At 48.0% G+C, this 27,319-nt stretch overlaps 2 protein-coding genes and 1 long non-coding RNA gene across 5 annotated transcripts in view; 2 read left to right on the top strand and 1 right to left on the bottom strand.

The window, feature by feature from the left end:
- Nucleotides 1-4,808, top strand: part of LOC309355677 (myosin-7) — a 38,299-nt gene extending 33,491 nt beyond the window's left edge. Inside the window, exons 37-40 of one of the 2 annotated variants that reach the window (XM_081886668.1) lie at nucleotides 1,411-1,686; nucleotides 2,763-2,858; nucleotides 4,382-4,530; nucleotides 4,644-4,808. In XM_081886668.1, the coding sequence (XP_081742794.1) occupies nucleotides 1,411-1,686; nucleotides 2,763-2,858; nucleotides 4,382-4,530; nucleotide 4,644 (522 nt within the window). In that variant the 3' untranslated portion in view covers nucleotides 4,645-4,808. The remainder of the gene's footprint in view (nucleotides 1-1,410; nucleotides 1,687-2,762; nucleotides 2,859-4,381; nucleotides 4,531-4,643) is intronic. The other variant, XM_081886667.1, reaches the window with a different exon arrangement.
- The window catches only part of LOC309355897 (myosin-6), a 140,152-nt gene that overhangs the window by 60,136 nt on the left and 52,697 nt on the right, over nucleotides 1-27,319 (top strand). The gene's annotated exons all lie outside the window — the stretch shown is intronic.
- LOC309355924 lies at nucleotides 4-25,794 on the bottom strand. Of its 2 annotated transcripts, XR_014162630.1 has the most exons (4): nucleotides 24,972-25,794; nucleotides 23,667-23,834; nucleotides 11,943-12,070; nucleotides 4-695 (listed from the first exon to the last, which is right to left on the bottom strand). It is a non-coding gene; the product is annotated as an uncharacterized lncRNA (long non-coding RNA). The 2 variants fall into 2 exon arrangements; XR_014162631.1 differs by lacking the exons at nucleotides 4-695; nucleotides 11,943-12,070 and adding an exon at nucleotides 23,394-23,456 and having other exon boundaries at nucleotides 24,972-25,792.

The raw sequence follows: 27,319 nt of genomic DNA on the forward strand, positions 1-27,319 counted from the left end.
GGAATTAGAGATGCGTTCTTCTTCTTCTCCACGGAAGCAGTGGCTCCCACCTGGAAGGGTTCCTTATGAACATGGAAACCTGCCTCAAACCATTGGTCCATTGAGCTCAGTGTTGTCTACACTGACCGGCAGGGTTTAGTCAGATGAGAAGTATTTGCTACTAAGGTTATTTAGGAGGAGCTGCCTCAACTGAATACTACAACACGGGTGGGTGACCTGTGGCCCTGACCTCATCATGTGCGGCCCCCAACACCTCCCAAAAGTTGATCCATCTTCCCTTCCTTCCTGTTAACGTCCTCCTTGCTTTTCCTAGGTTCTTTCTACTGTGCTTCCCCCCTTTCTGTGTAGTTTCAAAACAGCTGGAAGGCGCAGTATTTTATTTGATTAAAATAACTTGATGGGATCTTAAAAAAAAAAAACCATTACCTGTTTTATACGGCAAAGGTTTATTTTGGCCCATCAGTCTGAGAACAAGCGCATAGGCTTCAGTCATCTGTGTGCGCGCGTCTGCTGAAGCACACTAAAGTCAGAAAGGAATTTTGTTCATTTGCTGTAATTTTGCTGTATAGTTAATTACCTGAGAGTAGCAACTCAGTGGCGCTTCGTTCAGAGTTGAATTTTCGCAGGACCAGGAATTCTAATCTGAGGTAGCCATGGTGAAAATTGAAGCAGAGCTGGTTTTTTTCTTTTCTTTTCTGGATTAATAAACCAAAAACAAAACTATTTTCATTGCTGGCTCCACCCACCAGCAGCTCTGCCCACTGCCAGCATGTAGACCCTGAGGGTTTACTCCTGAAGGAATGCAGAAAAAAATGTTGCCCCTCTGCCCCGAACAATGTATTCTTCCCCCACCATGTTTAGTGAAGATAATGTGAGCATATCCCAGAATTTGCTTTTTCCTTTGATTTATTGAGGGGAGGGGAGGCCTCTTAGTCACATTGACGAGAATACAGTGGTACCTCAGTTTTCGAATGCAATCCGTTCTGGAAGACCGTTTGAGTTCTGAAATGTTCGAAAACCGAAAACTCAATAGCCGACAGCTAGGCCTCAGGATCTTGCATTCAGTGGAAGCCGCATGGGGTGTTCGACTTCCAAGCATGGCTGTCAACTTTTCCCTTTTATTGCGAGGAATCCTATTTGGAATAAGGGAATTTCCCTTTTAAAAAAGGGAAACATTGACAGCTATGCTTCTGAGGCGTGTTTGAAAACCGAAGTATTTACTTCTGGGTTTACGGCTTTCGTAAACCGAAATGTTCGTCAACGGAGACGTTCGAAAACCGAGGTACCGCTGTAAGTGGTTCAGGGATATAAAGAGGAGTATGGGCTTCTGCCCCCTTCACCTCTTCCCCTCGGGATTTTTAAGGCCTGCGTTGGGTTTGCCAGGCTGAGGTAATTCTCTGCTTCCTCCAGGCGGCCATGATGGCGGAGGAGCTGAAGAAGGAGCAGGACACCAGCGCTCACCTGGAGAGAATGAAGAAGAACATGGAGCAGACCATCAAGGACCTGCAGCTGCGGCTGGACGAGGCTGAGCAGCTGGCCCTGAAGGGGGGCAAGAAGCAGCTGCAGAAGCTGGAGGCCCGAGTGCGGGAGCTGGAGAACGAGCTGGAGATGGAGCAGAAGCGCAACGCCGAGAACGTCAAGGGCATGCGCAAGTGCGAGAGGCGCATCAAGGAGCTCACCTACCAGGTGCGGGGGCTCAGAGACCTCCTTTCCATGCAGAACAGCATCTAGCTGAGCCAAGATCGAACATGGTTCAATCTAACTGCATTCCGAGCAAGTAGCCTCCAGAACACATTGTCAGCGCCATCTCGAACCCAGCTCAGCCTCTCCCCCACCCCGATTGCTAGTGGCTTTGCCCAGGGATCTGGAAAGATCTAGAATCAGGATGGCGATCTCGCCAAGCTTAAGATCACCTAATCGAACTGGTGGCATACAAAATCTAATGAAGAGCTGCGTTGCTCTGTGATTTTCGAATAACAGGGAGAGTTGAAACTAGTTGAGAATTCAGAGGTACAGTGGTACCTCGGGTTAAGTACTTAATTCGTTCCGGAGGTCTGTTCTTAACCTGAAACTGTTCTTAACCTGAAGCACCACTTTAGCTAATGGGGCCTCCTGCTGCAGCCACGCTGCCAGAGCACAATTTCTGTTCTCACCCTAAAGCAAAGTTCTTAACCCGAGGTACTATTTCTGGGTTAGCGGAGTCTGTAACCTGAAGCGTATGTAACCTGAAGCGTATGTAACCCGAGGTACCACTGTATATTGTATTTAATTAAGGGGTATCAGAGTTTTTAAGGGGCTAACCAGGCTGGGATAGCTGGGATAGCAGGCTTGTTGGTTTTTGAATGTCTGGTGTAGATTTTTTCAATTTTGTTGTTCTGTATGGGACAATCACAATAAAGATTATTGTATCGTATCTGCCACCTGAGGCAAATGCTGATTGCTGCCTAATGGTAGGGCCAGCTCTAGGATGCAGTGTGAGCAGGAACGAAAGTCATTTAGGAATGGTTGTATGGGGGAGGAATCAATTCTGGGTGAACCCAGCAGGGAAAGGAAGCTAAGAAGGCCGCTTTTTGAATAGTTTGGTAGCCGTCTAGGGCTGCTGGGTAAAGTTTGTTCCTTCTAATCCAGCCTCCGTGGACCATTTGCAGTCCTGCAAATACTACACGGGAGGTGGCAAAGCTGTCAACCCAGCACAGTGTGTCAGTTTCCTTCTTCAGCTAAATAACCTGCCTGTTTCTCCTTTTTTCCCTTTTGTGCTGTAGACAGAGGAGGACCGGAAAAACCTCGTCCGTCTCCAAGATCTGGTGGATAAACTCCAGTTGAAAGTCAAGGCTTACAAGAGGCAGGCTGAAGAAGCGGTAAGCACACAACCTTCGGGGCTAGCGTCCTTCAGCCCCGGGTCGTCGTCCCCAGGTGGTGTTGGACTACAACTCCCATCAGCCCTAGCCAGTTTAGGTCAGGGATGATGGGAGATGGAGTCAAAGCAACACCTGGGGGACCCAAGGCTGAGGAACACTCGCCTAGGCTCCCTCTGCCTCCTTGACACCTGGGAGAACTCGTCATGACCTGCCTCCTACGTGGTCCACCTAGGAACACAGAAAACTGTCTTATACTGGTATTGAGATCAGTAATGCCTGAAATTTCTGGCAGCAGCTCTCAAGGGTTTCAGACAAGCGTCTCTGCCAGCCCACCCAGAGATGCTGAGGAGCACAAGGCAGGTGCTCTAACCACTAAGCTCCTCGCTTCTCCATTCCCCGTCATTATTCCCATTTACGCGCCTCAATAAATGGACCTGCAGGTGAGCATTTTGCGGTCACTGTGGGCGACCGCGGAGAGCACTTCCATCTTCCCCAGATTCCCCCCTCGCGCTACACGCACTCAGAAGTATTATCTTGTTTCTTGTTTTATTATTATTTCTTGTTTACGCCTCTCCCCACCCCGTCCCCGCCGACAGGGCAGCCGAACGGGGGGGGGGGGGGGAAATGACAACAGAAGCAAATGAAAATCCAATATCCAATTCCATTAGAATCAGAACTTGTAAGCGGCGTAAAATCAAATAAAACCACATGTCAGCAGGATGTAAAATGACAAGATTAAAAACAGCCAGACTGTTAAAATCAACCGTCACCTGCTTCAATGCCTGCTGGGGGGAAGAAGAAAAAAAGGAAAGAAGTTTTTGTTTTGTTTCTGTTAGTTAGTCAGGACAGAGGTGGTTTTTAACAATATTTCCAGAGGAGGAAATCCCATTCTAGGGGCGCCCATGCCGATAAGGCCCTGCTCCCCGTTTGAGGTCTGTCTCAAAGTTCTGACAGAAAAGAGGAGCAAGGCTCATCTAAAGGTCTTTACTGTAGGGCCAGGGTGGGCAACATTTTTATTTCCCTGTTGAGGGCTGAATTCCATTGAGGATAATGTGCCAGGGGCCGCATATTGGCAGTGGGTGGGGCTATGACAACAGTGGGCGGGGCTGGAGAAAAATGGGGCGGGGCCTCCCCTTCCATCCCTTTTCCTCCCTCTTCCTCCTCATCCAGCAACCTGCAGGGACAGAGTTTCTCCCCACTGGCGATCCCAGCAGCTAGCAATACTGCCTTTGACAGCGAAGGTAGAACCTAAGCCTTTCGTCTCCGGTAGACGCAGACAACCTTACCCTCCGTGAATTTTCCAGTTCTCTTCTAAAGCCATCCAAGATGGTGGCTGCCGCTAACCCCTTGTGGCAGGGAGTTCCACAGTCAGCACCATGCGAAGAAGTTTCTTTCGTTTTGTCTCGGATCTCCCAACATTCGGCTTCGTTCAATGCCCCCCTGGTAGGACGAACTAGCTTTAATACACCACCCCATTGTGATTTCACCCCATCTCTTTCTCTCCCCCCCCAACCCCAATGCAGGAGGAGCAGGCCAACAGCAACCTGGCCAAATTCCGGAAGGTTCAGCACGAGCTGGATGAGGCCGAGGAGCGGGCGGACATTGCCGAGTCCCAAGTCAACAAGCTGAGGGCCAAGAGCCGTGATATCGGGGCAAAGGTGAGAAACCTCTGGTGCGTTATTGCTCCTCGCCTACTCCTTTAATTTTGGTTTTCCCCCCTCCCACCCGCCTGATATCTGCATTTCTCCGCTGACTCCTTCTTCCTCTCTCTCTGTCCCCTTGCAGAAAGGTCTGAACGAGGAGTAACTCCTTTTGAAGATCAGACGCCCCCCATCCTTGAATCACACGTGTACCCCCAGCTCCACACCTGAAAGGCAGTGGAGGACGCTTCCCCCCCGCTCTGTATATCAGCACGGCCCCTGAAATGTAGAATAAAGGCTATCAAACAGCTATTGCGTTCCGTGTGTCTCTGTACGTGTCAGGCGCTGTTTGCCAGAGTGGTATATGATATAAAGGCTCGTAGGGTACATGTGAACGAATGCCAGTTGCCGGAGGCAAGCCAAGAGAGGAGGCGTTTTGCTAAATCACTATGCTAGAGTAAGAGGAGCCTTTCGGTCTGGTGCTGCAGGATCACCTAAATGAAACCGAACTGGGAGCTGCAATAAAATGTTGCAGCATGAAGCGCTCCAGCTCTGTCCTCCAACCAGCTGAGCTCCCCACCCCTACCCCCCACCCCAGAAACATCATTCCATTCCCTCTTCCCCTGGTTTTCTTTTTGCCTCATTTCCAGCAGATATTCGGTTATTAGTGGCCACAAAGCCTGCCCAGTCCTCCCTAAGTTTTTATTTTTAGGGATTACTTCCTCTTTAGTAGTTCCCCCCCACCAAAGATTTTCTGTTGTCCTTCTGCAAATTTGCGGTTCCCCCTAAACATGATGATATTGCCTTTTTGTGTGTGTGTGTGTGTGTGTGGTTTTGTTTGGGCTTCAGAAACAATGGCACTCATAGCCTGAACATCAGAATTGTAAGGAATAATGATGATTTTACTCAGCATTTAGTGCCACAAAATAATAATAACAACAACAATAATAATAATTTATTATTTGTACCCCGCTCATCTGGCTGGGTTTCCCCTTAGACAAGGGGGTGAAGATCTGTGCTCTGAGGAAAAGAGACAATCTCTGGGCTCATCCAGACGACCTGTTTATACCCCATTCCTCCTGGTTTTTTTCTTGCACAAAGCTTACACAGCTGTCAGGTTATTCCCGGTCTTTACTGATCTGTTGGCGGGGTATTTATATGTATTCCCATCCGTCATTCGTCCCCCCCCCCCACTTTCCAATGTATGTTCCCATCACTGCGAGAAGCCCTCTCTCTTTTTAAGAGGATTTGTGGCGCTAGGGGAACAGAGCCCTTAAATCCATCTTAATTGTGCAAACCCGAGTTTCCGGAAATGTGTCTGAATCTCTCCATACAAAATGCAGCCTGGAGACGGCCTCTCTGTTGCAGGCCTGGTCCTCTCAGGACAGCACCCTTGACCAACCCCTTTTCCCTAGGTGAGCCTGCCTCTCCACTGATGTAGAAATACAAATCTCACAGTAAAAGGCAAAGTTCCCTTTTGTCCAAAGTATCCAGAGTTGGCGTTTTGCCCAGTTTTCTGGCCGTATCTCAAGCCCCTACCTGAACAACGGCTGCCACCTTCTGGCTTTCACCTGTTACTGGCTAATTGGGCCTAATCTCTTTCCTTGTAAGGAAGAGAGATTTGCTAAAACAATGCTTTTGAATTCTGGCGCTGGAAGAGACTCTTGAGAGTCCCATGGACTGCAAGAAGATCCAGCCTCTCCATTCTGAAGGAAATCAGCCCTGAGTGCTCACTGGAAGGACAGATCCTGAAGCTGAGGCTCCAAGACTTTGGCCACCTCATGAGAAGAGAAGACTCCCTGGAAAAGACCCTGATGTTGGGAAAGATGGAGGGCGCAAGGAGAAGGGGACGACAGAGGACGAGATGGTGGGACAGTGTTCTCGAAGCTACCAGCATGAGTTTGACCAAACTGCGGGACGCAGTGGAAGACAGGAGTGCCTGGCGTGCTCTGGTCCATGGGGTCACGAAGAGTCGGACACGACTAAACAACAACAACAGGGTCACAATTACACCATACAGAATTCCGGGAGCTGTAGTTTGTTAAAGGAGCTGAGATTTGTTGGGGGGGGGCTCTTCCCCTCCTAGAGCTACAATTAGCAAAGTGGTTTAACGATCAACCCCTCTTCCTAGGGGACTCTGGGAACTGTAGCTCTGTGAGGGGAATGAGGGGTCTCCAAGCAGCTCTCAGCACCCTTAACAAACTACAGTTCCCAGAATTATGGGGGGGGGCACGACAGTTTAAAGTGGTATCATAGTGCTTTAAATGTATAGCACGAATGTGGCCTGAATTCTACTCAGAGCTAGACCCATTGGAATCAACGGACCTTAGTCATGTTCTATCTTTTTAGTGGATTTACTCAGTGGGGCGCTAATATTGGTTATAACCCTGACTCCGAGGCTTAGCTTTCAATTGATTAAATTTGTGTGTTGTGTGTCACTAAAAAGTCCTGAATTGATTTACAGTGGTACCTCGGGTTACATACGCTTCAGGTTACAGACTCCACTAACTCAGAAATAATACCTCGGGTTAAGAACTTTGCTTCAGGATGAGAACAGAAATCGCGCGGCGGCAGCGGGAGGCCCCATTAGCTAAAGTGGTGCTTCAGGTTAAGAACAGTTTCAGGTTAAGAACGGTCCCCCAGAACGAATTAAGTACTTAACCCGAGGTACCACTATACAAGCAAGTAAAAAAGAATAATGCAGAAATTAAAAAAGATCTAACATTATAATTGTGGCAGCCCCTAAATTGTGAGATTCCCTCCTCCAAGTGGTGTGTTTTGCATCATTATCTAGTCTCCCTCACATGCTGAAAGCACACATCTTTACCCTCCCTGGACTTTGATATCTAAGATTTAGATTTTCTTTGCAATTGTTTGGAGCTCTGGACTGTAACTCTGGGACCTTAAAGCAAAAGGTGGGTAAGAAATCAGATAACTGATAATTTCAGGTGCACTATTTGAATGTCTAGAGCAGGCGTTGGCTAAGATCTTCCGTGGGCCGGACCGGCGCAGCGCAACGCCAGAAATCATGTCTGCACATGCCCAGACGCCAAAAAACACTTCTGTGCATGCCCAGACGCCCAAAAGTGCGCAGAAGTGATTTTCGGCGTCTGGGCATGCGCAGAAGTGATTTCCAGAGCCACAGAAGAGAGTCCCCGCGTTGCACTGTGCCAGTTTAGCGCAGTGCGCTGGGACTCGCCAAGAAGGCGGCTCAGTTTGGGGGTAGCTCATGGGCTGCTTCTGGCCCATGGGCCTTAGGTTGCCAACCTCTGGTCTAGAGCAGGGTTCCGGAGGCCAGTCTTGGCCCTCCAGGGCACCCCGTTTGGCCCACAAGGCATTTCCCCCCAAATTACACCCACCCACAAGCTGATGTCAGCTGAGGACAGGGTGAAATCTAGCAGGAAACAGGCTGGCTCAGACGAGGCAGCAGACATTATTATTATTATTTTTAAAATTGTGTACTGCTCTTCATCTAGGGTCACAGAGTGGTTCGTGTCACAATAATAGAAAATGAGAATGCAAAGTACATAAACAAACAATCTGCAAGCACAATTAAACGGCCATAGAATGTTAATCAGCCAAAGGTCTGGTTAGAGAGAAACGTTTACGCCTGGCGCCTAAAGATATGTAATGAAGACGCCAGAGGAGCCCCCCGGGGACAGTCGAAAGCGAAACTAAACTCTGCAAAAGCCCCCCTTCTGCTCTTAGGGGGATACCTGGTGCATTGGTCCTCAGCATCCCAGGCATCGCAGATTTAATCCCTACTTGTCAGCTGATTAACGGGGGTTAAATCCTGCTCAGCCCAGCATTCCTCTTTGAGCTAGGGAGGCTCACACAGGAGCCTGGCAGGGCTGCCAGCAAGCCCTTTGGCAAAAGCACTTCCAAGCAGTTTGGCATTCCTGATTGAGCCTCCGAAAACAGCAGCTGTGGGGCTTTGCGAGAGCCCTTTGCAAAAGCGCTTTCAAGCAGCCCGGCGTTCCTCTCTGAGCCTCGGTTCTCAGAGCTTCAGGCGGGAGCAGTGGGCCAATGAGATCTGCAGCCCAGCGACACCCAGAGACCCACAAGCGCCCCACCCCAGCTATAAACCTGCGCCTGTGATTCCTGCGGTGCTTGGCCCCCAAATCACAGCCCTTTGTGCAGAAAGCCTATAAGTCCCATGCTGTACCCAAAGCGCAGATAAATAATAGATCGGTGCCAGACTTGTGACAGCAGGAATAGCCTTTCGCCAAATCACAGGTGGAAGGGTCTCAAAGGCCATTTAGCCTAGCCTTGTTGGCCAACACAGGAAATCCTCTGCAAGGCACACTTTCTGCTTAAAAAACTCAGTGAAGAAGAACACCACCTTCCAACCCAGTCTGGGTGGAGAGGGACATTTACGGTATGTGCATTTCTGTTCTCCAATATGCACCAGTTTCAGATACATCCATGCCATACATTTAAAGCACACAGCTCCCCACCCACCCAGGAATCCTGGGAACTATAGTTTGTTGAGGATGCTGGGAATGGGAACTCTGTGAGGGGTGAACTACAGTTCTCTCTCGCCACAGTTATAATGGATGTTGACCTTTCATGCGTTGCCGGACTACAACTCCCATCAGCCCCAACAAGCATGGCCAATGGCCAAGGTCGATGGGAGTTGTAGTTCGGGAATACCTAAAAGGCCAAAGGTTCCCCGCCCTTAGTGGGTTGATTGCACCAGTTGTAATCAGCTTAATTAGTCAGTGAAATCTGCACGTATTCACAGCAAAATGAACACAGAAGTCCCCCCCTTCTCTCACCATAGTTGAACTTGCTGTAAAGTTTGGTAGCAGTAGATTCAGGACCGACAAAGCGGTTGCTTCACACACAACCTCCCCCCCCCAAATTAACTTGCAGAACTGCCTGCCACATTTAACTGGTGGTGGGTGCTAGCATGGGCATCTTTTGAAGGGGATTAGGCAAATTCATGGACTACAGGTGTGCTGATGGCTGTTATCCATGATAGCTAGCTAGATGAACTTCCATGTTTAGACGCAGTGTACCTCTGAATTTATAGGGACGCGGGTGGCGCTGTGGGTCAAACCACAGAGCCTAGGGCTTGCTGATCAGAAGGTTGGCAGTTTGAATCCCTGCAACGGGGTGAGCTCCCGTTGCTCAGTCCCTGCTCCTGCCAACCTAGCAGTTCAAAAGTATGTCAAAGTGCAAGTAGATAAGTAGGTACCGCTCCAGCGGGAAGGTAAACGGCGTTTCTGTGCACTGCTCTGGTTTGCCAGAAGCGGCTTAGTCATGCTGGCCACATGACCCGGAAGCTGTACGCCGGCTCCCTCGGCCAATAAAGCGAGATGAGCACCGGAACCCCAGAGTTGGTCACGACTGGACTTAATGGTCAGGGGTCCCTTTTTACCTCTGAATTTCAGTTTCACGGGTGTAACAGCAGGGGAGGACCCCGCTTGTGTGCCTCCTGGAGGCATCCAATCTGCCCCAGTGAAAAGAAAAACGTGACCTTTGATCTAGCAGGACCCTGATATGAACAAAAAACAGGCACCCTCTTAGAAGACACTTAATGTTAAGACAGGCACTGCTATTCACAGCTCTTTCAAACATTTGCATTCAAAACAATTCACACTTTTTAAAAAATCAGATGCTAAGCTTGTCAAGTACCATAGCTATCTGTACTGTTCCTGTAATTGCTGGTTTGCGACGTTTGTATCTATATATTTTTGTTTGTGCTAAGAATTGAAACCATGAAAATAGTAATAAAAGACAGCTGCTTGGTTAATCCAGGGCATTCCCCCCCCCCTTTAATTGATCCATATGACAATCAATCAATCAATCAATCAGATTGAAGGAATAAACTGAATAATGGAATAAGATAGCCTTACCAATTGTCTGGGAAAGTCCTGATTTGGGGAGTGTCAGGAGAGAGAACTGGAGGTTTTCCCCTAATGTAAATGAGACTCGCCACCCTGTTTCACACCCAGCAGAAAATTCCCATCGAAAAATTTGTTGGGGATGCAAAAGGAAAGGCGAGGGGGGGTCAGCTGCTGAACAAAAGGCAGATTAAAATATGCATATGTGCAAATGAGATTAGGCCAGGCTGGTAGGTGCCTAAAAGGGATCAGAGGCATTAAGCCCAATATTCAGGGAGATTAGAAGAGATGAAAGCACGCAGATGTATAGATTAGGCTGTCTTACGCCGGATCCCTTGATTAAACTGATTAAAATAGGTCAGCACTATTAAAATAGACTTGGGAGGATTAGAAGGGGGCTATTGATAGATATTGTTTTTAACAACAACAACAAAAAATACCCAGGATGAGGCCATTCCTGGGCAAGTCGATCTGACTTCCTAAAACAGCTACGAAAATTGCACTGAAACATTCCTCTCTGGGAAAATGTCCAGGCAGTTCCTCGCGTCCTGGAGCAGCCCTGTTTCTGCAAGGGAGAAGGGGTGCCTTTGGGCTCTTTGCTCTGAGAAAGAAAATGGCGAGGAAAGTGCTCCGCGCAGCTTGAGCGAGCGAGCCAAGCTACACATGAAGGCGGGGTGCATTTTCCAGGGGGGATCTGATCAGATCCCAGCCTTGCAAAGCGGCTCGGGGGAGAGCGGTGTGAGAAGGATGCCATACGCCCTTAAATCGCAGCCTTGCCCCCTACCCCCAAAACAACCCCCTCTCATGCACAGGTGCCTACCTGTCCCACTGAGATTCCTGCACTGCAGGGGGTTGGACTGGATGACCCTGGGGGTCCCTTCGGACTCAACGATTCCATTTGTGTCATTCAGAGCCTGCAGTATTTCAGGCTGCCCGGGACTCTGCAACAAGGAGAAGTATTTAATTTCCCAGCCCCATGTCAATCGGCAGGGCAACCCTGAGCTCAATATCGTCCATAATAAACATGAAAGAGACCTCCAACATATTCACAGCTGACTTAGGTCTGTAAGCTCAGTGGTGGGATATCTGCCTTGCGCAGCGAAAGTCTCCGATGGCACCTCCTGGTAGGTCTGGGTGCTTTCCGGCCTGAAACTCTCGCAAGCGGCTGCCAGCCAGTGTAAGCAGTGCTGAGCTCGATGGACTCTGCATAAAGCAGTTAGCTATTGATGAACTTCCATTGAAATGAGGCTGTATTTTAATGTTACATTTCAATCTTATTTTTAAGTTGTATTTCAATCAATTTCTTTTTATATCGGGTGTTAGCCACCCTGAGCCCGGTCTAGGCTGGGGAGGGCGGGGTATAAATAAAATTATTATTTATTATTATTATTGACCTCTTTTGGGAGTAGGGTGCTAGGCTAGAGGGACATTTGGTCTGAACCAGCTCTTCTTGCATATTATTTCTTATCAATGGACATGGGGCCCATCGGCCAGTTCCACTGCTAAGAGAAGGGACCACAGACTGGTTTAATCCATACGCTGGTTGCTGGATAACATTCCGGCTCCTGGAAATTGGGATTAACTCCTGGACTTACCTCAGCCATCCAAGCAGTGTCTGTCGTACTCCTTCAGGGTGCTGTGGGGACGTGGGCGGTTCCTTGGTCCTGCTGAACGGCTGTGTGGCCTAGTTTTCCCTCACCGATGCTGCCGTCTTTACCTCCACCTGTTGAGAGTCAACAATGAGGGACAAGCCTTCTCCTGCTTCCTCCACCCTCTCAGGTTGCAGGGGGTTGGACTTGATGACTCCCTTCCAACTCTATGGCTGTTGTTACGGGACTTATGGTCTCTGTGTGTGGTTTGGGAGCTGCACGGTCAGGGGAAAAACAATGCTGTCCAGGTTGTAAAGACTGCGGAGAGAATAATTGGATGCACTCTTCCCACCTTGGATCAAATCTATGCTTCCAGGTGCCATAAGAAAGCTGCAGAGATAGTGTACCCCGGAAATGATCTCTTTCAGCCTCTGCCTTCTGGAAGAAGGTACAGGGTTATAAAGACTAGGACTAGCTGCCTGAGAAACAGTTTCTATCCAAATGTGATTTTGGTTTTAAACGCAGTGTAAGGAGTCTCTAGGTACGCGGGTGGCGCTGTGGGTTAAACCACAGAGCCTAGGACTTGCCGATCAGAAGGTCGGCGGTTCGAATCCCCGCAACGGGGTGAGCTCCCATTGCTCGGCCCTGCTCCTGCCAAACTAGCAGAAAGCACACAAGTGCAAGTAGATAAATAGGTACCACTGTGGCAGGAAGGTAAACGGCATTTCCGTGCGCTGCTCTGGTTCACCAGAAGTGGCTTGGTCATGCTGGCCACATGACCAGGAAGCTGTACGCCGGCTCCCTCGGCCAATAAAGCGAGATGAGCGTCGCAACCCCAGAGTCGGCCACGACTGGACCCAAGCGTCAGGGGTCCCTTTACCTTTACCTTTAAGGAGTCTGTATGGGAGTATATTGTATTTAAAAATGGGGTATTAGATTTTTTAGGGTTGGAATAGTTGGGATAGCAGGCTTGTTGGTTTCTGAATGCCTGATGTAGATTTTTCAATTTCGTTGTTCTGTATGAGACAATGACAATAAAGGTTATCGTATCGTACCCGGTGGGAGGGAGCTGTCGGGGAACTCCCTGTTCAAAACTGCCTCCAAACAGCTCCCCAGGAAGACACCTTGGTTATAAATGCAGACATCATTAACTTCAGGCAGAAAGATAACAGCCTAATCACAACATACGTTTAATGTCCACTTAAAAGTGCATTAAAACATTGATCAGCACCAACAGGATAATGAATCTAAATCTCCCAGCACCATCTCCTTAACCGGCGTTGTTGCTCTCTTAAAGTGCCTATAGACAACCGGGAATGGAGCTATCTTCCTGGCGCGTGTGATAAACTGCTCTGTGTAGCTCCAAAGCTTGCCTCTTTTTGCAAGCTTCATACACCACCTCTTATTTCTCTCTGTGTCTCTTTCACCGGCAAGCTGAGCATCTTGTGGGGAATGGAAAACAAAGGGGACCCAAAATATTCCCTCTTTGCACTGAAATGCCTCTTTTCCCCAATAGAAAATCTCTACGCCGTGGTCTAAGATGAATGCTGCTGAGTAAGTTCAATACAGATATATTGTCAAAAGAATTGGTCTTGTATATAGTCTCAGCAGCTCAAATAGTCATTGCAACTCAATGGAAAGCAACCCACAATCTTACCACTCGCTCTGGAATATAGCAATAATGGAGAAAACTACTCATAATTTGAGATTTCGACAGGACACTTTTTATATCATTTGGCATTCCTTTTATTACACATGCAGAGGAACCATCATTTTCAAGACAAACCTCATCACAAGCCCAGAAAAATTGGAACTACGCTTGACAATCAAATCATGCTGATATTCTTTGCTTGCACTTTTCCCAAATTTAACGCAGGCACAACTCTTTTTTTCCCTGCTTTATAGTTTTGCCTCTCATCTTTCGATTTCCATCTGCGGTTTTGTATACATTACACAAGGAAATAAAAATACATTTACAGAAAAGGAAATCTCTGCACCTCCCCACCCCAGCCCAGCCCAAATGTACAGCTTGATACACTTCTAGTATGGAAAAGTACCTGATGGTCTGAGGGCTCCAGAACTCAATATCCCGTTGCCTCTTCTTGCTTGGGATTAATCTGACAGGAGGAGGGGATGCTGTCCTGGCTGGCGAGGGGAGGGTCTTAGGTGGTGGGGAGGGAGGGGCAGGAGACAGCTGTGAGCTGGAAGAAAAGTGGGGAGCAATGTACTTGGTCAGTCCTCTGCCTATTAATCTTCACCAGCTCCAAACTGGTTCAGCCCCATGGAATCCCATGACTCCCATCTTGTTTTGTCAGTTTATTTATTTCTCTACAAAATACAGTACTTACTTTGCACATAAATAATAACCCATGCTCTGTACTTTTGTTTTTTATAGGTTTTTTTAAACATATCATTTCCAACAATCATTTAACATAACTTCTTATCTCATACAATATTTTAGACTTCCGTCAACAACCTCTGAAGATTTTCTGTCCTTTATCACTTGTTCTGCATTTCTTTATTTCTCTATTACTTTTAATTATCTATTAATTAATACAGTAACTCTCTTCATAGTCTTCTTTGCAATATTTCGAGTAGTCCTCCTTACAGAACTTCTTGCAGTCCTACTAGCGTAATCTGTTAATTACAATTGCTTTTCGGATAGTTCAAATATTTACTCCAGTCTTCTAAGAATTTCTGGTCCCGCAGGTTTCGAATCCTTCCTGTTTATTTATCTAATTCTGCATAGTCCGTTAATTTCATCTGCCATTCTTCTTACGTCGTTAATTCTTCTTTGCTTCCATTTTTGTGCCAATAATATTTTTGCTGCCGTCATTGCATATAAAAACAACTTACAACATGCTCTGCACTTTTGCAACAAAGATGGAGTGAGCTTGTTTTCTCCAGCTCCAGAGGGCAGGACTCGAACCACCGGCTTCAAATGGCAAGAAAGGAGTTTCTGACTAAACATCAGGAAGAACTTTTGGGTGGCAAGAGCTGTTCAACCCTTGGGAAGTGTTGGACTCTGTTTCCTTGTAGGTTTTTATAAATATATATATAATTTTGATTAAGTTTTCTGTTTTACAACTTAAGATACATGTTTTACCTCCTTAAGATATCAGCGACTTCCCTTCTTCTCTTTCCATGGTTCATTTTACATATCATAAATCCCGGCGTGTTTTACAAAAACCATACCTGTCAGTATTCCATTATTGCATCCATCAAAGCTGTTGAATTTATCTTAATGCTGCCAGTGTTTTCAGCTGTACACAGTTATTTCCCATATATAAAATAAATGTTTTCCAATCTTCTTTAAACGTATGTTCTTCTTGTTCTCTCATTCCATATGTTAAGTCTGCAAGTTGTACACATTCTGTCAACTTAGTTGGGACTCACTTAGTTCTTTAGTTGGGACCTCACCCATTTTCCAATTTTGGGCTAACAAAACACGGGCCGCAGTAGTGGCATACATAAATAAGCTTTTTTTGACACATGGGGATTTCAGTCTGAGTTATCCCCAACAGATAGATCTCTGGTTGTTGTTTTTAAAGTACTTTAAAACATTTTTTTCAATTCGTTATAGATCACTTCCCAATACTCTTTTACCCTTTTGCAAGTCTACCGCATATGAAAGAATGTTCCCTCCCACTGTTTACATCTCCAGCGCTTATCTGATTCTCTCTCATACCTCTTAGCAAGCCTATACCATCTGTGAATCATTTTCAGGTAGTTCTCCTTCAAAGAACAACACGCTGTAAACTTCAAGTCATTTTTCCAAAGTTTTCCCCAGAGGTTAACTTTCCTTGGAGGTTTCTAAGCAGAGGTTGGGTGGCCATCTGCCATGGGTGCTTTAGCTGAGATTCCTGAACTGCAGGGTTTTGGATTAGACCAGGGGTCAGCAAACTTACTGCGCCTCGGGCCGGTGTCTCCAGCGCCGATCGCGCGGCGGGCCGGAAGGCGGGGGAACGTCTGCCCATACATGTGCACACACGCTATTTCCGGCACACTTCCGGGTCGGAGGAGCACCAGAAATAGCTTGTGTGCATGTGCACGGGCCTCTTCCGACCCGGATGGGCACTGGAAATAACGCTTGCACATGCACACAAGCTATTTCTGGTGCTCCTCCAACCTGGAAGTGGGCAGCTGCGCAGCGCAGTGCTGGTGAGAGCGGGTGGTGGCAGCGGGTGGCGGGGGTTGCCAAAGGCCGGATAAACGAGTCCCTCGGGCCTTATCCGGCCCGTGGGCCTTAGTTTGGGGACCCCTGGATTAGACAACTCTTGGGGTCCCTTCTACCAGTCTATGAACAGAAAGTCGCTTACCTGCAGACGGAGTGCTTACCGGCTGGAAAGGGGAGCAAGGTGAAAAGTGTAGAGTTTAGTTTCCCCCTTCCTAAGACATATTATTCTCTCTTCCTCCCCTATATGTGTGACTCCTTCATCAGGAATGTGTTCTTAGGTGCCCTTTGCTATATCTCGCCGTGTCCTGGGCCCCAGGGCAACTGCCAGAGCTCTCTAGCTGGCAAGTCTGGCGCATTCAATACCTATAGTTGCAAAGTTTCAAAACGATTTGTGTTTGCCTCGCCCTGCCGTGCCATGATGTTCTCAGAGTCTTTGGGTCTAGCAGGTGCTCTAAATCTGAGAATTAAAACAAGGGCAACCCACCCCACCCCCCGCCCTCCACTCCTCCCTCCGAAAGACAGTTGTCTCTCTCTCGCCCAGCCCCCTGCTGACCCTCGTCTCTTGCGGGTTTGGGGCCTGGCTTAGATGGCGTCAGGCATGCTGATGCCAGGGATGAGAGGAAAACCAGAAGACCCCGGCTGGATCAGAAACCCATGACCCATCGAGGCCAGGATCCCGTTCTCGCTGACTAGATTAAGGTTGCCAGACGTCCCTGTTTCCCGGGGACAGTCCCCGGATTTACAAATCAGTCCCCTGACAAAATCCATCTATTTAGTAGGAAGTTGAAAAGTGTCCCTGGGTTCACTGAAAAAAATCTGGTAGCCTTAGACTAGATGCCCATGGGAAACCCGCAAGCGGGACCCGGGCACAAGAGCATTTTAAATTTTGTAATTAAATTTGTATACCACCCTATACTGGGGCGCGGGTGGCGCTGTGGGTAAAACCTCAGCACCTAGGACTTGCCGATCGTATGGTCGGCGGTTCGAATCCCCGCGGTGGGGTGAGCTCCCGTCTTTCGGTCCCAGCTCCTGCCCACCTAGCAGTTCGAAAGCACCCCTAAGTTCAAGCAGATAAATAGGTACCGCTTTATAGCGGGAAGGTAAACAGCGTTTCCGTGTGCTGCGCTGGTGCTGGCTCACCAGAGCAGCTTCGTCATGCTGGCCACGTGACCCGGAAGTGTCTCCAGACAGGGCTGGCCCCCAGCCTCTTAAGTGAGATGGGCGCACAACCCTAGAGTCGGACACGACTGGCCCGTACGGGCAGGGGTACCTTTACCTTGTTTACCACCCTATACCCGCAGGTCTCAGGGGTTTACAAGATAGAATCGCAACAGCATAAAACGCATAGTAAAAACAAGAACAACCCAATAATCCCACGCCTAGCCAACACATTTTAAAAGGGCCTTGACTGGATGTCAATCAGCCAAAGGACTGGTTAAAGAGGAACGTTTTTTGCCTGGCACTTAAAGGTATATAATTTTCACTTTCTGCGGTTTCCAGCAAATGGTATTCAGAAGCATTGCTGCCTCTGACCATGGAGGCAAAAGCATAGCTGCTGACATACCCTCCAACATTTCTCCAATGAAAATAGGGACGTCCTATTTGTAATAATAATAATAATAATAATAGTGCCCCACCTATCTGACTGAGTTGCCCCAGCCACTCTGGGTGGCTTCCAACATACCGTATATAAAAACGGAATAAAACATTAGACATTAAAAAACAACAACAACCCCTTCCCTATACAGAGCTGCCTTCAGATGTCTTCTAAAAGTTGTCTAGTTACTTATCTCCTTGGCTGGGGGGGTGTCACCTAACTCCATACCCTCCAACATTTCTCCGGTGAAAATAGGGACGTCCAAAGGAAAAGCGGGACATTCTGGGATCAACTGAGAAACCGGGACGGCTTCTTTAAATCTGGGGCTGTCCCTGGAAATTAGGGACACTTGGGGGGTCTGGTAAAAGAGATCAGCAGAACTGGGATAAAGATGGGATGTTGGAGGGCCCAGGCCCAACCTGAGGAGCCCTGATGTATCTCAGTGCAGGCTGTGTGGGGTTATTTTTTTTGGGGGGGTACTTGTCAGGGCCTGAGGATGGTTGTGGGGCACCGCTAGAGCACGAAGAGGCAAGTATGGGGCAACTGAGCCTTCTGGTTCAGAGATAAGAGGTTGTCTCAGCCAAGCAAAGGAACTGGGTTCATGAGGTTGGGGGGCTGAGGGCCAGACTGGAGGAACAGAGGAGGGACCCGAGTTGTGGGTTTGGGGGCTCGGGACAGAAAGGGCCAGCAGAGACGGCTCTTGTTGTTGTTGTTCAGTCGTGTCCGACTCTTCGTGACCCCCTGGACCAGAGCACGCCAGGCACTCCTGTCTTCCATTGCCTCCCGCAGTTTGGTCAAACTCATGTTTGTAGCTTCGAGAACACTGTCCCACCATCTCGTCCTCTGTCGTCCCCTTCTCCTTGTGCCCTCCTTCTTTCCCAACATCAGGGTCTTTTCCAGGGAGCCTTCTCTTCTCATGAGGTGGCCAAAGTACTGGAGTCTCAGCTTCAGGATCTGTCCTTCCAGTGAGCACTCAGGGCTGATTTCCTTCAGAATGGATAGGTTTGATCTTCTTGCAGTCCATGGGACTTTCAAGAGTCTCCTCCAGCACCATAATTCAAAAGCATCCATTCTTTGGCGATCAGCCTTCTTTATGGTCCAGCTCTCACTTCCATACATCACTACTGAGAAAACCATAGCTTTTACTATATGGACCTTTGTTGGCAAGGTGATGCCTCTACTTTTTAGAGATGGCTCGGTGAGAGCTAATTCCCCATAGCAGGGGACGGGGCACAGTTTTGGCGGCAGTGAGGTCAACTCAACCCCAATTCTGTTGCAGATGACATTAGGCTTGGGTTGCGCAGATGCATCTCTGCACCCACACCCTCTTTGTTCGTGTGTGCCGCCCCCCTCCAAATCCCCGGAATCTCACACCTCTTCCTGGATAACAGTTGCCCTCTTGTTTGGGTATCACCACTTTATACCAACTAAGTGGACATTATGTTCGGGGAACCGGGCCAGATTCAATTCCTCCAGCCTCTCTCTTGCGGATGCTTTTTCGCTAGCGCAGGAGGAGAGACAAAGGCCTCAAGATAATTAACTCTTCTCCCCCCCCCCCACCCCACTGCCGCCACCCACCCCATAAGCTACCCCCTTCTTCTTTTTGTCTCGATATAAAAAGACCAGGATTCCAGAAAGCGAGCCAAGGCTGGGAAGCTGTCAACAGCAGCTGGGTGTGAAGAGAGATATTTGCCAGAGACAGGGAATGTAGCACTCCCAGATACCGACAGCGAGGAGCCCAGCCTCCGACCCCTTGCTCCCCACACCCAACCCCCAACTGGCGTGTGGCTCTCTCAGTTTCAACCCCCCAAAACCCCCCCAAATATCCCACCCTAAAGAGACAGACGTCGGCAGACAGCTACGACTTTGCTAGAGCGACGTCCTTGCGAGGGAGAGAAGGTTACGACATTTGGGACTTTCCTTTCCTTTTTATGTTTTTATTCATAGTTTTTCAAGTTTATACATTTCATTAGTTTTACAATCGATTTAACATTTCGCAGTTGCACTTCCTTCCCCCTCTTCCTGCGGTTCCTTAATTTTTTTTTTAATATTTCCTGCATATCCAGATTCATTTAATTTGCTCCTTTAATTATCTACTTTCAATATCTACTTTTATGAATCTGCAGGTTATTACAATAACCCTGCCAATGTTTTTATCTGTTTATAACATCTGTAAATATCCAATAAACCATTTCCATTCTTTTATAAAAACGTTTGTTATCTTGATTTCTTATTCTTCCAGTAAATTTCGCCATTTCCACATATTCCATAAGTTTTTGTATCCGTTCTTTCTTTGCTGGGACTTCTGCTTATTTCCATTTTGGGGCAAGTAGCATTCTTGCTGCTGTAGTAGCATACCGTACATGAATAAATTTCTATAGAATTTAGGTAGTTTTGTCCCTATAATTCCCAAAAGAAAAGCTTCTGGGTTTGTTTTTGTCTGTGTTTTTTTTACAAAAGTTATGTTGGGCTTTCCTATTGGAAAATGTTAGATGTTTTACTGTGTTAGATGTTTAATGTTAGATGTTTTGATTTGTTCGAAGCTGCCCAGAGTGGCTGGGGCAACCCAGTGAGATGAGCAGCATAAAAATAAAATATGAAATGAAATGAAATTCCTCTCTCACAATATTAGAACTTGGTGGCATCCAGCAAAGCTACATTTTGGAAGACTCAGGACAGGTGGAAGAAAAACTATGCAGCGCGTAACTGTGGAACTCCCTCCTGCAGGAGGAAGAGATGGCCACAAACTTGGATGACTTTAAAATAAAGGTAAAGGGACCCCTGACCATCAGGTCCAGTCGTGACCAACTCTGGGGTTGCCGCACTCATCTCGTTTTATTGGCCGAGGGAGCCGGCATACAACTTCCGGGTCATGTGGCCAGCATGACTAAGCTGCTTCTGGCGAACCAGAGCAGCTCATGGAAATGCCGTTTACCTTCCTGCCACAGTGGTACCTATTTATCTACTTGTACTGGCGTGCTTTCGAACTGCTAGGTTGGCAGGAGCAGGGACTGAGCAACGGGAGCTCACCCGGTCGTGGGGATTCGAACCACCGACCTTCTGATCAGCAAGTCCTAGGCTCTGTGGTTTAACCCACAGCGCCACCCGCATCCCTTTGGCTTTAAAATAGGATTGGAGAAATTCATGGAGGAGAGGGCTATTGATGACTACGGTCAGAGGCAGCAATGCTTCTGAATGCCAGTTGTGCTGGAAACCACAGGAGGGGAGAAGGCTCTTGTGTTCGAATTCTGCTTGTGGGTTTCCAATAGGCATGTGGTCAGCCACTGTGAAGAGAAGAGGCTGGGCTAGATGGCCCCAGAGCAGGCTCTTCCCGTGTTGTTGCGGCTTTTTCACATTCCTCTCACGCACCTGTCCAGACAGACCACAGAAGTGGCCTGTAGGTCTCCGATAGGGATGTCAGGGGGTTAGGGAGAAATTCAAACTGCCCAGAGCAATTCATTAAACAAAGCGGCAGTTCTCATTCGAAATGTGCCCTCCTCAGGATTTTACGATGTTGTTCTCTACCCGAAAAAAGAGTGCGGAATGTGAAACAGTGTGCCTAAAAATGCAAACATTTCCCTGTTTAATTTTTAAGCAGATTCCCTTCCCGCTCCCGGAACTTGCAACACAAGAAGACAAAGCAAAACTTGGTCATCTATTTCTGAGAACAACATACAAGCACGCATTGTATTTGGGAAACTTGCCTTTTTTATAAAAAAGCTTTCTCTGGCTTTCACTTGTAGCCAAGTAAGATTGTCTTCCCTGAACACGGTCTTAACAGTGAGTCCGTAAGTGACTGTGGAAGCCAATTCTGGATCCACACGTCCTTCCACAGTGGGGATGTAGGTTTCCAGATGAGAGTTGATCGTGGTGAGGGTTGCCAAATGTGCCTTCCTCCTGGCACGTTTCTCCCTTGCATCCTGAGTTCGAGCATCTTCAAAACCCATGACACCTTTGGCTGTTCTCCAACTGGAGCACTCGCAAGCCAGTGTTCCCCAATTGTCAGTGTTTATACTACATTTTTTTAGATTTGCCTTGAGAGTCTTTAAACCTCTTTTATTGACCACCAGCATTACGCTTCCCCTTTTAAAGTTGGGAATAGAGTAGTTGCTTTGGAAGACGATAATCAGGCATCCGCACAACATGACCAGTCCAGCGAAGTTGATGTTGAAGAATCATTGCTTCGACACTGGTGATCTTCGCTTCTTCCAGTACACTGGTATTAGTTCGCCTGTCTTCCTAAGTGATGTGTAAAATTTTTCAGAGACACTGTTGATGGAATCTTTCAAGGAGTTGGAGATGGCGTTTATAAGTGGCCCATGTTTCACAAGCATAGAGGAAGCTTGGTAGTACAATAGCTTTGTAAACAAGCATTTTGGTTTCCCTGCGAATGTGCCAGTCACTATGTCTAGATGGGCCATAATTAACTCTTCCAGCAGGCTCTCCTTTTGCAGGGTTGCCATATTTAAAAAATGTGAAAATCCAAGCACAAAAGTTATTAAATTGTTGAGCTTTATTTGCAAGGGCTGAATACCAGCTATGTCCGGGAAATTCCAGACGTATCGCAACCCTACCGTATGCCATTATTTATTGTTTTGCTAGTCGCTTTGTTTATTGTGCCTGTAATTCTGCTGCATTTTTCTCTGGGATTACTCCTAATAGCCAATTTTGGGGGGGGGGGCGGCGGGTGATAGCTACTAAAGACACACACATGCAAAGTCTCTCTGCATGTTCAGCAGAACCCCAAGCTTGGCCAAAGTTTGTAACATTTAAAAAATCAACAAGCCAGTGTAGTTGGCGCTTGGGTGATACAGAAAATGAGCAGAAAATGGGAACCAACAGCATCTGGTTCTCGCTCAAAGTAATGAAGGTGACTTTGGTCTGAGTCATTTGCTGTCTTCTCGTGAAAACCATGTGGCTTCATGTTGTATTGGTAACATGGGGGGGAAGGGGGGTGTTCCAGGTCACATGATCCTTTCTTGCCCTTGCCCCAGGGGACAAAAGAATGCAAGAGTGCGAATGAACTGCATTATCCCACACATTGGAACTCCCTGCCTGTTGACAACAGATATTCGCTTTCACTGTGCTCTGCTTAAAAATGCTGTTGTTTTAGGCAAGACTATCCATTGTAGTCCATTTAGGGACGCGGGTGGTGCTGTGGTCTAAGCCACTGAGCCTCTTGGGCTTGCCAATCAGAAGGTCGGCGGTTCGAATCCCCGCGACAGCGTGAGCTCCCGTTGCTCTGTCCCAACTCCTGCCAACCTAGCAGTTCGAAAGCATGCCAACTAGATAAATAGGTACCGCTGCGGCAGGAAGGTAAACGATGTTTCTGTGCGCTCTGGTTTCCATCACAGTGTCCCGTTGCGCCAGAAGCAGTTTAGTCCTGCTGGCCATATGACCCGGAAAGCTGTCTGTGGACAAACACTGGCTCCCTCGGCCTGAAAGTGAGATGAGTGCCACAACCCCATAGTCACCTTTGACTGGACTTAACCATCCAGGGGTCCTTTACCTTTTACCCATCCATTGTAGTGAACGATGGTATAACAGAACAAAGAACACTAGTACAAGACAAGGATGCCCCCTTTCCCCAATTTTATTTGTATTAGGCATTGACTCTCTGGCCAATGTAATTAGAGAAGATGGAAATATAAAAGGAAAAATGGAGAACAGAAAATAAGCTTACTTGCATATGACACCTTGCTAACAATTGAAAATCCGTTGGAAAATACGCAGGTAATAAAGGCACCTTTGGAAAGACATGTAGAGTGTTAACACATGCTTTAGTATTATATTTAGCGCATCGTTGATTTCAATTATGTTTTCTGAATGTTTCAAATAGTTGCCTTAAACTCCACCCCCACATTGCTTTATTCTTTCTGTAAACCACTCTGAGGTTTCATTATAGTCAAACCGTCCATGGTTCTTGCAAAATAAATAAATAAAAGCAAATACTCACTGGATCTGTAGGTTACCAATGCAGTGTGCAACCAGACTGGGGGCAGTTCATCAGAGAACCTCTGAGCATGTGCAGTTTGCCCTTCCCTCGCACCCGAGTTTCGAGGGCCATCTGACAAAGTGCCTGGCAGTCATAGGACAAAAACTCTGCATCAGGGAGTCACAACTTCTACTGATTTACCGTATTTTTCGCACCATAGGACGCACTTTTTCCCCTCCAAAAATGAAGGGGAAATGTGTGTGCGTCCTATGGTGCGAATGCAGGCTTTCGCTGAAGCCTGGAGAGTGAGAGGGGTCGGTGCGCACCGACCCCTCACGCTCTCCAGGCTTCGCGGACCTCTTCGCAAGGAGCGGGAGCACTCCGGCTCCTTGCGGAGAGTTGCCAGCATGCCGAAGCCTGCGCGCGCTGAGCTCAGCGCGCCCAGGCTTCGCGGACCTCTCCGCAAGGAGCCAGAGCGCTCCGGCTCCTTGCGGGGAGTTGCCAGCATGCCGAAGCCTGCGCGCGCTGAGCTCAGCGCGCCCAGGTTTCGCGGACCTCTCCGCAAGGAGCCGGAGCGCTCCGGCTCCTTGCGGGGAGTTGCCAGCATGCCGAAGCCTGCGCGCGCTGAGCTCAGCGCGCCCAGGCTTCGCGGACCTCTCCGCAAGGAGCCGGAGCGCTCCCACGGCTTGCAGAGAGCTGCCTGTTTGCGGGCTGGGGTCGGGGGAAGCTCGAGCTTCCCCCGCCCCAGCCCCGCGCCTGGGGGGGGGGAAATAATTTTTTCCCCTTTATTTCCCCCCCCAAAAATGGGTGCGCCCTATGGTCCGGTGCGCCCTATGGTGCGAAAAATACGGTAAAAGGAGAAAGATTTATACAATCTGAGAAGAAGCCAGAATATCTGTTTTAAACCCAGGATATGCCTCATACGGCTTCTTTCAGTCTAAATCAGGCATCCCCAAACTCGGCTCTCCTGATGTTTTCGGACTACAACTCCCATCACCCCTAGCTAACAGGACCAGTGGTCAGGGATGATGGGAATTGTAGTCCCAAAACATCTGGAGGGCCAAGTTTGGGGATGCCTGGTCTAATTTGTGCGTATTAATTTTGCCTTTTAATGCTCCGAATCGCCCTGAGGTCTTCAGAAGAGGGGCTTTATACAAATTTAATAAATAACGATAAATAAAGTTATCTACCAGGAAGAGATGAATCTTGTGTACAGAAGGAACGAAGCGGAATAGACTGCAGTTTAATCGTAAATAAAATCAATGACAAATTATTCTGCTCCTACAACCTGTGGGGAGCTTTCTAGGATGGTTAAGGCCCACCTACCGGCCACAAGAAGACCTTCCTTGCCCCCTCCTTTAACCGTGCCAGCGATGAGGACTAGAACCTTACGGCGAAAACAGATTCAGCCGTCGCAGAGGCACCACCACAGTTCCGCGGAACATACAAAGGGCTGCGGATGCGTCAGAACGAAATCGAGCCCTGCAATCTCGCGGTCCACCTGCCTTTGTCCGGCCGTGAGGCACCGTCCCACTCAGCACCCCAGTCCAGCTGCTGCCATCCACCCCCACCTAAAAAGCATCTTAGCTCTCACTTCTCTGGGCCTTTTGGGCTCCCCCCCCCATCAGTCACTGCACACCAGCACAGACCGCTCCCGGGCCCTCCTCTGCGACAAAAGAGAGGCGGGCCCAGGAAATGATCCGAAAGCATCCTAGTGCCACAAACAAAACAGGTGTTAATCCCCAAACCTCGCCAAAACCGCCATCTCCCCCCTCCGGCCGCTTAATCCCACCCCTGGGCTTATCCTGGCTCCGAGCACCTGTCCCCCATTCCCCATCCCTCCCTCGGCCGGTCAACAATAGCAGCTGAGAATCAGCGCCAGTCAACAATGGCAGCTGAGAATCAGCACCCTGGTCCGAAAGGCCTTGGGAAGGCGTGAAGTTCCCGGGGAGGGGTGGAGGGAGAGAGCTAATTCCAGCTCCCCATCTCTGACCGCCCTCCGAGGCCCCCCGTTCCCTCAAACAACCCCCATGCTGTCCGCCCAAGGTCAGGGAAGGTGACCGGGGTGGTTTGGAGGGGAGGGCAGAGGTCAAGGCCAGACATTTCCCTCCCACCCGCCCCCCACGGCATTCTTTGAGTGTCATCCCTCCTTCGCAAGGGACATCCTGTCCGTGCACCGGTGACAATTGGCAGCCATGCGAAGAATCGTAGGACCGTAGAGTTGGTGACCAAGGTGACCCGCTGCAATGCAGGAACAACGCATTGCACCTGCAAAAATTTGTGGCCGTCTTACAGTTTTCAATCGGTGTGCATTAACTTCTTAAATTGTTATGTATTGATGTCAACCCACTACTTAATAGATATCTTGCAGCTTTTCATGCCACAGATGTTCCCCAGCAGGTCTCTACTGTATACCGCCCTGTGTTTTTCAGAGCAAGGGAGGTATATAAATTTAATAAATGAACAAATGACAAAATCACACAAGTTGCGCTCTAAGTAAGACCCTGTTTGCACCATATTGTACATTGAAAGCACTGTGAAGCCACTTTATACAATCGTGATTCTACAATTGCATGATTCGTTTTGTTCTACTGCATGTTAACAAAAAGGAAGAAGGAAGGTGCCACGTTAGCTACTGCCAGCAACAAGAATCATCTGTCATTCCTAGATTAAACACCTATAGCAGAGCTTTCCAAACTGTGTCACACGACACGTTAGTGTGTCAGCTGCAGTGTGTTGGTGTGTCGCACGAAAGCTCCCCACACTTCTCCCGGGACTGGAAAGGGGTTAGTTTAACCTCTGGTTTGCTACTAAAACTGAACTACAGTGGTACCTTGGGTTACATATGTTTCAGGTTGCAGATGCTTCAGGTTACAGACTCCACTAACCCAGAAATAGTACCTCGGGTTAAGAACTTTGCTTCAGGATGAGAACAGAAATTGTGCAGCAGCGGCGCAGCAGCAACGGGAGGCCCCATTAGCTAAAGCGGTGCTTCAGGTTAAGAACAGTTTCAGGTTAAGAATGGACCTCCAGAACGAATTAAGTACTTAACCTGAGGTACCACTGTACTGTGTCGCGAAACAATGCAGAACCCAATTACTGTGTTGCGAAACGATGCAGAACTCAATTACTGTGTCGCGAAACGATGCAGAACTCAATTACTGTGTCACGAAATGGCGCAAATCTAAGAAGTGTGCCAGCAACATGCAAAATTTGGAAAGCTCTGGTCTATATTAATGTACAGCCTTTAGTGTCATCGTCCCAGAGGTCTGGAATGCTGTACCAGTAGGCAATCAGCAAGCATCTTCCTTTTCAGTTTTTAAAGGTCTGCTGGAAATTTATGCAGGCAATTAAAAATACCGTCTTTCCATAATAGTTAGCTGCTTTCCTAGTTTTTACATTTTAACATCGATGGATAATTGTTGCAAACTGCTCTGATTTTTAAAAAATGCATATATATATATATATATATATATATTTTTTAAAAAAGATAAGATGAGCAGAACTTGTGCCCTCCAAAACCCCTTGTTTTAGAGATATGCACTTTTAACACATGATTCCTTCCTTCTGAGCCCACTTCTGTGCTTCTCAGACTCTCGTCTCCACCGGCAAAGTCTTCTCCTTATCGTTGCATTGTCTCCCTCCCTCGCCTAGCATCTTCATACACTTGCATA

This window comes from Podarcis melisellensis, assembly GCF_964234715.1.
Source record: "Podarcis melisellensis genome assembly, chromosome: 13".
NCBI classification, from domain to species: Eukaryota; Metazoa; Chordata; class Lepidosauria; order Squamata; family Lacertidae; genus Podarcis; species Podarcis melisellensis.